Source organism: Pristis pectinata, chromosome 37, assembly GCF_009764475.1.
Source record: "Pristis pectinata isolate sPriPec2 chromosome 37, sPriPec2.1.pri, whole genome shotgun sequence".
In the NCBI taxonomy this organism is placed as follows: Eukaryota; Metazoa; Chordata; class Chondrichthyes; order Rhinopristiformes; family Pristidae; genus Pristis; species Pristis pectinata.
The window spans coordinates 14,143,870-14,156,239 of NC_067440.1; the positions used below are offsets into that span (position 1 = coordinate 14,143,870).

General features: G+C 57.0%; 1 protein-coding gene across 1 annotated transcript; it reads right to left on the reverse strand.

Annotated features, from left to right (window-relative positions):
- Window positions 1-2,681: 2,681 nt before the first annotated feature.
- Window positions 2,682-9,672, reverse strand: LOC127586526 (beta-enolase). The gene is made up of 12 exons (XM_052044540.1): window positions 9,611-9,672; window positions 9,140-9,233; window positions 8,941-9,036; window positions 8,299-8,357; window positions 7,756-7,825; window positions 7,540-7,673; window positions 6,950-7,172; window positions 5,262-5,459; window positions 4,935-5,136; window positions 3,651-3,759; window positions 3,463-3,521; window positions 2,682-3,080 (listed from the first exon to the last, which is right to left on the reverse strand). The coding sequence occupies exons 2-12, from the start codon at window positions 9,222-9,224 to the stop codon at window positions 3,002-3,004; spliced, it is 1,314 nt and encodes a 437-aa protein (XP_051900500.1). The 5' UTR covers window positions 9,225-9,233; window positions 9,611-9,672; the 3' UTR covers window positions 2,682-3,001.
- Between the last annotated feature and the right edge of the window lie 2,698 nt (window positions 9,673-12,370).

Below are 12,370 nucleotides of genomic sequence, written 5' to 3' on the forward strand. Positions count from 1 at the left end.
GCCATTTGGCCCCTCATACCTGCTCCACCATTCACCAGGATCAGGGCTGACCTTTTACCTCAGTGCCATTTCCCTGCCCTGTGCCTTTACTGATCCCCTCAACATCTAGAAATGTATCGATTGGTTTTGATTGAACTCGATGACCAAGTCTCCACAGGCACAGGGGTAAAGAATTCCAAAGATTCACCATTCTGGTGGAGAAATGTCTCCACATTTCAGTTCTAAATTGACATTTCTTGTAGGGAGCCTGACCCCTGATCTGAGACTCAGTCTGGGAAATATCCTGGCTTTAGCCCTGTAAAAATTTCAATTGAGGCACCAGTAGACTGGAGGGGAGCCTTTAAGGGCAGCAAAGAAAAACCTGGGAACTATAGTCGGCGTAACGTCTGTGGTAGGTAAGTTACTGGAGAGGATTCTGAGGGATAAGATGTGCGTACATCTGGAAAAATGGGTTGATTTGGGGTAGTCAGCATGGCTTCCTGCACGGGGAACATGTTGATTGAGTTTTTTGATGAGGTGACTAAGAAAGTTGATGGGGCAGGGTAGGGGGTGTGGTCTATATGGATTTCAGTAAGGCCTTTGATAAGGTTCCACAGGTAGGCTGCTCTGGAAGGTTAGATCGCATGGAATCCAGGGAGAGCTGGATAACTGGATACACGATTGGCTTGATGGTAGGAAGCAGAGGGTGACAGTGGAAGGTTGTTTCTCAGACTGGAGGCCCGTGACCAGTGGTGTTCCCCAGGGTGGGTGCCGGGCCCATTGTTGTTTGTCATCTATATCAGTGACTTGGATAAGAATGGACAAGGCGTGGTTTGCAGATGATGCTGACATATATGGTATAGTGGACAATGAGGTTATCAAAAATTACAGGGTGGGGGGGGGTGGTTCTTGATCAGCTGAATAAGTGGTCCGAGGAATGGCAAATGGAGTTTAATTCGGATAAGTGCGAGGTGTTGCATTTTGGAAAGTCAAATCCAAGTAGGACTTTCACAGTGAACGGCAGGGCCCGGGGGAGTGTTGTAGAACAGGGGGAACTTGGAGTATAGGTACGTGGTTCACTGAAAGTGGAGACAGGATGGTGAAGAAACTTTGTGACACACTGACCTTGATCAGTCAGGGCATTGAGTATAAAAGTTGGGAGGTAACGGTGCGGTTGTACAGGATGCTGGTGAGGCCGCACTGGAGTATGTGTTCAGTTTTGGTCGCCCTGCTATAGGAAAAGATATTATTAAACTGGAAAGAGTGCAGAAAAAGATTTACCAGGATGTTGCCAGGACTTGAAGAACTGCGTTATAGGGAGAGGTTGGACAGGTTGGGACTTTATTCCTTGGAGTGCAGGAGACTGAGAGGTGATCCTATAGAGGTGTATAAAAAAAATCATGGGGGACATGGATAGGGTGAATGCACAGTTTTTTTTCCAGAGTTGGGGTATCATGAACTAGAGGGCACAGGTTTAGGGTGAGAGGCAAGATTTAAGAGGAACTCAGGGGCAAAGGGTAGCATCTATGTGGAATGAGCTGCCAGAGGAAGTGGTTGAGGCAGGTGTCTAAAAGACACATGGACAGGTATATTGGATTGGAAAGGTTTTGAAGATTATAGGCCAAACGCTGGCAAATGGGACTAGCTTGGATGGGGCATCATGGTCAGCATGGATCAGTTGGGCTGAAGGGCCTGTTTCCATGCTGCATGACTGAGTTTCACTGAGCGCTCTCATTCTTCAAATTCCAGAGAGCACAATCTCAGTAACGTACAGCAACCCTGCAAGCCCTGGGCCTGGTGTGGTCAATCTTATATGGGGCCCAAAACTACACACTTATCAAAGGTGTAGTTTCTGTGGGGCCTGATAGAACTTCAGGCCAACCCTACCCTGCACCTAGACAGCTGACTGTCCTGGCTGCAGTGCTTTATGAGGATGGCTGAGTGAGATTGTTCAGGCTGAATATATTTAGTCAACGTCTTGGTCCAATCCAGTGGCCAGTTACATCCTTGCCAGACTCTACAAGAAGCTTGGTGACTCAGCAGGAAGTCTGTCCACTGTCTAGACACCATTTTCATGGCTGTTCTGGTTAAATTTCTGGCTGTGAAAATTACCACTGTCACCTTGCGCTGGAGAGAAGGTCATTTCAGCAATGTTCCTGGGTTGATTGACCTCTACCCAAGCAATGGCCTCGATCCCTTACCAACCACCAATTCCCACTGGCTCAACTAACCCCAGTTCCTCAGGGTCACTCAGTCAAAGGCCTGTCACCTCCCCCACATTGCCAGCTTACAGACCAACTAGAGTTCAACTCTGGAGCCAATGAAAGCAGAAAATGCTGGAAACTCAAGGTCAGAATGACAAAGGTTCATCAGCTTGAACCATTTCTCTCCCCACACACTGCCACCTCCCCAGTATTTCCTGTAGTTCTGGAGCACATCTCCAGTACCCAGCCTGTACATCAGTCCTATCATCCTTGCTGCAGCACACACCCTCAGCTCCACAAGGAAACAGATATCTGGGTTCCTGGGGATCCAGCAGCTGAGCCAGTGCTAGCCCAAAGCAGGCAACTGACAGATTTCACTCCCCTACCACCTCCCCCCCCGCCCCCCCGTCTAAGACCTGGATGTACGACACCAGGACAGACGCAGCACGCAGGTTACTGCATTTATTCGCAACGTACTACACAAGGACAGAGGCAGCGCACAGTTACTGTGTTTATTGACGAGGTACAACACCAGGACAGGTTACTGCATTTATTCACGATGTACTACACAAGGACATAGGCAGCGCACAGTTACTGTGTTTATTGACGAGGTACAACACCAGGACAGGTTACTGCATTTATTCACGATGTACAACACCAGGACAGAGGCAGGGTACGGGTTACTGTGTTTATTCATGATTGAACAGTGGGCTGGAAGCTGGGAGAGGGAGTTACAGTAATTCATGATTCTGATAGCGCCTGGCTCATCAGGAGGTCTCAGTGAGCATTAGCTGCCTGTGTTCTGCCATCTCTCCCCATCACGCTTTCTTCTCTCCCAGCGGGTGTCGGAAGTTACGCCCAGCAAACTTTGCTTGATCTCCCATCTCCTCTTCAATCCTGTAGGAAGCACAGGAGGAATTAGCTGCAGTGCTCGCTATCCCCATTCCCGACCAACCCAGGTGTGGACTCTCACACCAAACAGTTTGAAGACACTTGGACAGGTACATGGATAGGAAAAGTTTACATGGATATGGGCCACTGGGCCTGTTTCTGTGCTGTGTAACTGACCCACAGCAGGGAGATAATTAACTCAGGCACTGAGGCAACACCTCACACTTACCATGTACAGCTTGAGGTTGTATACAAACAGATGGGAGGCAGGGTAAGGGTGATCAGGAAGCAGGCACGACAGCAGGGGTACTCTCTACCCCCCGCCACCACACAGAGCCAGCAAGCCCAGCCCCCCCCCCCAGGAACCCTCACTGTGTGCAAAGCTCACCTCATCAGCTGGTTGTACTTGGACAGACGCTCGGATCTGCAGGGGGCACCAGTCTTGATCTGCAGGAGAGAAAACAAGCTCGACTAACTCATCTGCATCACAGACACCTACCAGAGAACGTTCTGCTCTAGCTGATCAGAATGAATGACAAGCAGAGATCTCAGCCCCAGCCCCAAGGTCTGACTCACCTGGCCAGTGCACAGACCAACAACCAGGTCCGCAATGAAAGGATCCTCAGTCTCACCAGAGCGGTGACTCACCATCACGCCCCAACCGTTGCTCTGAGCCAGTTTGCAGCTGTGAACAGAGGAAGTTGGTTAGAATGCAGACCAGAGGGAGTGTCCAAGGCGAAGAGGCACACAGCACATGCTTGGCACTCAAACTAGGAAGATAGACAGTGGGTGGGGCCACTGCCTCAACTCAAAGACCCAGGTTCGATCCCAACCTCCAGTGCTGTCTGTGTGGAGTTTGCACGTTCTCCCAGTGACCACATGGGTTTCCCCTGATGCTCTGGTTTCCTCTCAAAGACCTGCAGGTCGGGAGGCTAACTTACTGCTGAAAATTGTCTCATTGTGGGGTAGAATCTGAGAAAGTTGATGGGAATGTGGGAGAATAAAACTGGATCAGTGTAACAGGTGGTTGATGGTCAAGGCAGACTTGATGGGCTGAAGGGCCTGTTTCCACAGTGTGTGACACAACAATGTCCCAGGATGTTTCACAGGAGGTGCTGGCTGGCAAATCAGAATGCAGATGTGGAGGGGGAGGGGCAGCACCACTGGGCTGTTGCCAGGGAGTTAGATCAGTGACAGAGGATGGGTAAACAGGGTGGTGGGGAGGTCAGGAACGTGTTGAGGGTTGAGTGCAGGGGTAATGTAGGTACAGGAGGGATTCCAGTGATAGCTGGAGGCAGGGTCAGAGTTGGCCAACCTGACGGAAACACAGCCCCAGCTGTGGACTGTGTCACATCTGCAGCAAACCCAGAAGGTCAGACACCAGCTACGTTTCACAGTTGCTGAGGAGACAGAAGGGACCAGCCCATGCCAGGGTTCAGAGGTGCTGGCATGGACACGATGGGTGAATGGCCTCCATGCTGACCCATTCCCCTGCTGCCCCCAGCCCTGCAGCAACTGCATTTCTATATTTAACCTGCACTCTCTCCTTTCAGCTGACTGCAAATAGCTGCAGAAAGGTCAGCGTTCTCCAGGTCAGTCCTCCAAATGGTCGTGACATTTGCAGTTGGTACCTCTTAACCCTAGTTCCACTTTCCGTCGCTGGGTTTCTGCAGCCCTGCGACGATTTCATTGATAACAGCACAGAAGGGGGCAGGCAATTCAGCCCACTGAGCCTCTGCTAGCTCCCACTCCCACTGCTTACTCCAGCAGTTAATTCCTTTCAAGATATGCCATGCTCACAAGATCTCAGACTGGATTTTGTGCCCATTTCCTGGAACCCCCAACCCCCATGCCACTCACGCCTGGATGGACTCAGTGACTGTGCCGATCTGGTTCACTTTCAGCAGGAGGCAGTTGCAAGCCTTCTTATCCACGGCTGTCTGGATGCGCTTGGGGTTTGTTACAGTGAGATCATCCCCAACAATCTGGATCTTAGTAGCTGCAGTGAACTTGCTCCAATTCTCCCAGTCATCCTGATCGAAGGGATCCTCGATGGACACCACTGGAAGGGGGGAGGGTGGGGGGGATTGGTGAAAAGAGTGAGAGTGAGAGTGAGGAAGCACAGATTCCGAGCCCCGACTACATTCCAATTGCCCCTGCCACAGGCTCTCCCCATCACCCCATTACCTGGGTAATTTTGGATGAAGCTCTTGTACAGCTCTCCCAGCTTATCACCAGAAATGTAGCGGCTGGGGTCATCCGGAGACTTGAAGTCCAGGTCGTATTGTCCCTTGCGGTGGAACTCAGATGCTGCCACATCCATTCCAATGACGATCTTGTCGGAATAGCCTGCCTTCTCAATGGCTGATTTCAGCAGCTCCAGAGCTGGGGAACAAGGCAGATGGGCTTAAACCTGACCACCCCAATGCCCTGAACTTGCCCTCCCCCCCACCACACACACACGAGGCACTCTCTCTCCTCCCAACAGTCATCCCCCACCTCAGGCTGCCAAACGATTCTCCATACCCCTCAGTCACAGCCATCTCTCCAAAACCCCCGCCCCATTCTGAAGGGGGCAGGAAGGCAGCTGAAGCCCACAGGGCAGCCACAGCCCTGACACCATTCAGATACTGCAGGGCCCAGCTGTAGTGCAGTACCCGAGCTATTCCCACAGCCCTGACAGATACTGCAGGGCCCAGCTGTAGTGCAGTGCCCAAGCTATTCCCACAGCCCTGGCTGGGGAATTCTCCAAAGGACACGCCATTAAGCTTTCCCTGATCTTGTTACCACTCCAATACTAAGTTGGGCCTTGACATTTGGAAGAGAAAGTCAAAGGCTGAACTCGAGCTGCTGGTAACAAAGGTCACAGTCTGCATGCCCTTCCCACACTCTCACTGGCTGCCCTGGAAGTTTGGCATGCTACCAGTCGACAGCTGATTCCCCAGGTCAAGAAAGATCACCTCAGGAACCTACTCCATCTCAAAATAGAAGCTGGAATCCAGCAAGCACCGTGGTGCAGATGTTGGTTCAGTGGGTACCAGGTGGCAAATGCAACATTGGATTAGAATACAAAAGCAAGGACGTACTGCTGAAGCTTCAAGGTGTTGGTCAGACCTCATTTGGAATATTGAGAGCAGTTTTGGTCCCTGTATCTGAGGAAGGATGTACTGGCCCTGGAGAGGGTCCAGGGGAGGTTCCAAGGTATGAAAGGGTTAACGTACGAGGAGCGTTTGATGTCTCTGGGCCTGTACTCGATGAAGTTCAGGATGAGGGGGATCTCACTGAAACCTACGGGATTCTGAAAAGGCCTGGATACAGTGACGTGAAGAGGACGTTTCCATCAGCAGGAGGGTCTAGGATCAAAGGGCACAGCCTCAGAATAAAGGGACGTCCCTTGAAAACCGAGATGATGAATTTCTTCAGCCAGAGGATGGTGAATGTGGAATTTGTTGCCACAGACAGCTGGAGGCCAAGTCATTGGGTGTATTTAAATCAGAGATTGATAGGTTCTTGATTGGCAAGGGGGTTAAGGGTTACAAGGAGGTGGTGTGAGAATGGGGTTTAAAAGAAAACGGCCATGATTGAACAGTGGAGCAGACCTGAGGGGCCAAATGGCCTAATTCTGCTCCCTCCCATCTTTGGTACCAAGACCTCTGGCCCATCTGCCAGTGGTGACTGGAACCATCCAAAATTGCTCAGTCTGGATCCTGCTCTCTACACCTGTTGTCAGCCAAGGACGGTGGTGGTTTTGGGGAAGGTCTCATCTGGGCTCTTGGGGAGGCCCTCCTCTCCCTCCACCCACGCTCCATACACAGCTGATGGATCTGGAGCAGAAACCCCGAAGGATGAAGGGGGTACCCTGCAACATCTCCTACCTTCGTTATTCTCCAAGATGTTGGGAGCGAAGCCGCCCTCATCCCCCACATTGGTGGCATCCTTCCCGTACTTGGCCTTGATGACGTTCTTCAGGTTGTGATAGACCTCAGCTCCGATACGCATGGCCTCTTTGAAGCTGGCAGCGCCCACGGGCAGGATCATGAACTCCTGCATGGCCAGCTTATTGCCAGCGTGGGAGCCGCCATTGATCACATTGAAAGCCTGCAAGGAGGGTTGAGGTGTTGATCAATGTATCCAGAGTAATTGCCACTTGACCCCACTCCCCAGGCCAATGTGCACACTGTAGCTCACTGCTGACACAGTTTATTGAGAACCTACCTCCTCATCCAGAACCCTTGATCTTCACCCATTTCACTCTCCTCCACCAGAAAATGGAACACAACCCCTCCCTCCCCCACCACCTCAGCCCGTCCCTGCCCTGGGACTATGCAACAAGACAATGTAGGAGCTTCACGCCACCTGGGATCTGTAGCTGCTTTCACAAGACCCTACACAGAGTGGGGGTTGGGGGAAAGGGAGGGGATGAAGTGGAGGTGTGGGGCAGTGATGGAGAGGGAAGAGCACTCACCGGGACGGGGAGAATGACATCCTTGTTGCCAGCGAGATTGGCAATGTGGCGGTACAGAGGCAGACCCTTCTCCTTTGCAGCTGCCTTACAAACAGCAAGAGACACACCAAGGATGGCGTTGGCTCCAAACTTAGCTGGGAAGAGACACAATGACCATTACCACACAGTTAACCAGCAGGGAGAACAGAGCAGGTGAGGTAGAGATGCCACACTTACATTTGTTATCAGTTCCATCCAGCTGCAGCATGAAGTTATCGATCTTCTCCTGCTCCACCACACTCAGCTTCTGTGGAGACAATGAACAGCGAGCTGTGACCAACCATGTTTCAGAGGGATTCCAGAACCTAACAACACTCCAGTCTGGTCAATGCCCAGAGGAGCATTTCTACAAGGACAGAAGTCCCATATTTAGCCTCAGCACCCATCAATTAGTGAACATCCTGGGCCAGGAAGCAGCCCTGTTCACCATCCCAACTTGGGCACCAGTGGGCACCACAGCCCCTCCCCAGCCCCAGAAGGCTCCAGTGGGCACCACAGCACTTCCTGAGCCCCAGATGGCCCCCATAGGCACCACAGCCCCTCCCCAGTCCCAGAAGGCTCCAGGACCATGTCAACTCAGTGCCTCAGTACCAGGTGCTGATGAGCTTGAGGTACTTGCCCCGTGTTTCTGCAGGGCTGGGGCCAAACAGGCTGCAGAATGGGGTGGCTTATTGATGGGGAGGCAGCTGTAGCCATTGTTGCAGAGGGTGGGGGCATTACCTGATTGATTAGCTGTGGGGCTATGGTGTCATTGATGTGCTGAACGGCTTTCAGGACCCCTGTGGAAACAAAAAGGCAGATAAATGCTGGCTGCCCAGAGGATGACCTCCAGGTCAGAGCTAGCACTGCGGGTCAGTCTATCACACAACTCACTCACATTCCCACTCGCTGCAAAGACAGTGTTCCCCTAGCAACCGGGAGGAGAGGGGTCAGGAGACAGATGGGCTCTCCGCTCACTAACAGATTAGAACCTAATCCGCTGTTCAAGACAGAATGGATGAAGCCGAGTGCAGAGCGGGCGGGGGTGGTGTGCAGGATCCCGGCTACAATCCCTAACCTTGCTGGGCAATAGAAAGACCACTGTTCCTCCACTATCCTGGACTCCAACTGACCCAGTGACAAGTCGGTGTCAAACCATCCAGAGGAACGCCCAGAGAGCGGCCTGGCCTCCCTCCCAATGACTCGACGCTGTTGTTCTGCCTCAGGAGAGGACTGCAGGGTCCCGACCCCCACACCCGCTGACTGAGTACCAAGACTAGACTGCCCAAGCCCACAGCACCCACACCATCTCCAGCTGCCGGGGGCAGACCCTTTGCCTCGATCCTCCCGCCCCCGACCCTCAGCGAGCCCCCTGCCCCTTACCTTTGCCCAGGTACCGGGACTTGTCCCCGTCGCGAAGCTCCAGCGCCTCATAGATGCCGGTGGAGGCTCCGCTGGGCACCGCCGCGCGGAAGTGGCCTGAGGGGGGAGAAACAGGGGTCAGATCATCCGGATAACGAGCTCCACCACCGGTCACCGGCCGCTCCCACCCGGGCCACCGGCCACCGGCCGCGCCGCTCACCTTTGGCCGTGTACAGGTCGACCTCGACGGTGGGGTTGCCCCTGGAGTCCAGGATCTCCCGGGCGTGGATCTTCTGGATCGACATCTTCCCTTCCTGCAACAGAAGCAGCCGTTACCGGGGGCAGGAGGTGCGGGACACTCCCAGCCCAACACCCGGGGAGAGGGGGATATAACCGGGGACCGCCGCCGCCACAGGCCGCTGCTCCCCGGCGCCGCCCCACCGGAGCAGCGCGCCCGACACTGGGCCCATCCAAGGTCAGTCGGAGCCAATGGGCCGAGCGGCCGGGGCTGCAAACACGTGGTCCCCGGGCTGGGGGGGGGGGGGGGAGGGGTGGTGAAACGGGCCCCCCCCAACCCTCACCGACCGGTCCCGGACCCCAAGACTCCAGCCGGTCCCGGACCGCAGCCCCCCCACCGGGACCCGGGACCCGGGACCCGGGACCCCGGCCCCCGGCCGCCGGCCGCACCCACCTGCCTCGCTGCCGCCGCCTCGCCGCTCGCTGACGCGACCGCTTCCTGCTCCGCCTTTTATAGCCTCCCCGCCCGCCCCGCCCACTGGCGCGTAAGGGACCGTCCACATTTTCCATCCACGCTCTCAGCACGTGGTCGGGGGCGCAGCCGGAGCCCCCTCTCCTCCTGCCGCTGAAACCCAATCCCCCCGGACTCCCGCCCTCCGCTCCCGAACCCGGCTGCACTGACCGAACGTGGCCAAGCCCCGTTCCCTTCGAGCTGACACTTGGCCTCAGCACCGCCTCCCCTTCACCATTCCACCCAAAAGCGCACTGGTCGTAACCTCTCCTTCCCCCCCCCTCCCCCACCTCTGTAACCACCCCTCCCCTCCCCCCTCCTCTCCCCTCCTCCCCTCTGTAACCACCCCTCCCCTCCTCCCTCCTCTCCCTCCGTAACCACCTCCTCCCCACTCCTCTCCCCTCCTCCCCTCTGTAACCACCCCTCCCCTCCCCCTCCGTAACCACCTCCTCCCCACTCCTCTCCCCTCCTCCCCTCTGTAACCACCCCTCCCCTCCTCCCTCCTCTCCCCTCCGTAACCACCTCCTCCCCACTCCTCTCCCCTCTGTAACCACCCCTCCCCTCCCCCCTCCGTAACCACCTCCTCCCCACTCCTCTCCCCTCCTCCCCTCTGTAACCACCCCTCCCCTCCTCCCTCCTCTCCCCTCCGTAACCACCTCCTCCCCACTCCTCTCCCCCTTCCACTCCCCTCCCCTCTGTAACCACCCCCCCTCTGTACCATCCCTCCTCACCCCTCCCCTCCTCCTCCTCACCCCTGTGTAACCACCTCCTCCCCCTCCCCTCCCCACTCCTCTTCTCCCACCCTCCTCTTCTCCCACCCTCCTCTTCTCCCACCCTCCTCTCCCCTCCCCTCCCCCCCTCCCTCCTCTCCCCTCCCCTCCTCCCTCCTCTCCCCTCCCCCCCTCCCTCTTCTCCCCTCCCCTCCTCCCTCTTCTCCCCTCCCCTCCTCCCTCTTCTCCCCTCCCCTCCTCCCTCCTCTCCCCTCCCCTCCTCCCTCCTCTCCCTCCCCTCCTCTGTAACCTCCTCCCCCTCGCTCTCCTCTCTGTAACCTGCTCCCCCGCCCCACCGGGGGGGGGGGGTGTTCCTACACCGGGGGGGGGGGTACACGGAGTGGTGCACAGGGTGTGGTGCAGGGGGGTTGGGTTCACCGGGGGGGGGGGGGGGGATTTGCACTGCGAACCGCACGGAACTTCGCGAATTCTGAGGAAAATGTGGACGGTTCCTTAATGCGGCCGCCGGCTGGACTTGTGCAAAGGTCAAGGTTCACCGGCAGCTGGTGCAGACATGCAGCGCCGCACGTAAAGCTGCAGCAATGCAGCGCCCGCTGCACACACAGGGCAGTGGCTGCACTGCTGCCCCCTTCCCCGCGACGCCCCCAACCACCCCACTCACCCTCCCCTTAACCGCCCACTCCCCTTAACCGCCCACTCCCCTTAACCGCCCACTCCCCACCCTGCAACCCCCACCTCCAACCCCACTTCATTCACCACCCCCTCCCTTCCCCCTCCCTCCACCACCCCATCCCTCCACTCCCCCTCCCCCCACCCCTCTCATCCCCCTCTCCCCCATCCCCCCTCTCCCTCCATCCCTCCTCCCCATCCCCCCACCCCTCTCCCCATCCCCCATCCCTCCACTCCCCTCCTCCTCCTCCCCCTCCCCCACCCCTCTCCCCATCCCTCATCCCCTCTCCCCCCTCATCCCCCTCTCCCCATCCCCCCTCATCCCCCTCTCCCCCATCCCCCCTCTCCCCCCACCCCTCCCTTCACCACCCCATCCCTCCACTCCCCTCCTCCCCATCCCCCTCTCCCCATATCCTCTCATCCCCATCCCCCCCTCTCCCCATCCCCCCACCCCCATCCCCCCTCCCCCTCTCCCCATCCCCTCTCCCCCCTTATCCCCTCATCCCCCTCTCCCCCCACCCCCCCCTCCCCCACCCCTCCCTTCACCACCCCATCCCCTCATCCCCCTCTCCCCATATCCCCTCATCCCCATCCCCCCCATCCCCATCCCCCCCATCTCCCCCCATCCCCCCCATCTCCCCCCATCCCCCCCATCCCCATCCCCCCCTCCCCATCCCCCCCCCTCCCCATCCCCCCCATCTCCCCCCCCTCCCCCCCCTCCCCCCCCCTCCCCCCCCCCCCTCTCAAGGAGTTTCCAAGGTCAGCGGCATTTGTCCTGGTTCCGCCGCTGGGTCCTCACGTCCGCCGGCTGCGAGGTTCCACCACAGCGGATTCCGGGACTGCGGCACGTTCAACCGCTGCAGCCGCAGGAGGGGCGGGGCGGGGGCGGGAGAGGGGAGTGAAAGAGGAGGGTGTGTAGGGGTTGTGTTCAGGGGTGGGCGGCGGGGTCTGGGGGTGGGGGGAGGTATTGTGGGGAGGGCGGTGAGCGTGGGGGGAGTGGATCCAGGGTTTGGGAATGTGGTGAGGGTGGGAGGGGAAGTGAGGGAAGGGGAGAGGGGTGGGGGAGGGGGTTTGGGGAAGTGGGGGTGGGGGAGGGGGTTTTGGGGAAGGGGAGAAGGTTGGGGAAGTGGGGGGGTGGGGGAGTGGGAGAGGGTTGGGGAAGTGAGGGGGAGGGCTGGTGAGGGTGGGGGAATTGGGGGAAGGCAGTGAGTGTAGGGGAGGGGATTGAGGGTGGGTGGAGTGTGGAGGTATTGAGAAGGAGAGGTGAGGAGGCCCATCGACAGAAGACGCTGCCTCAAGAAGA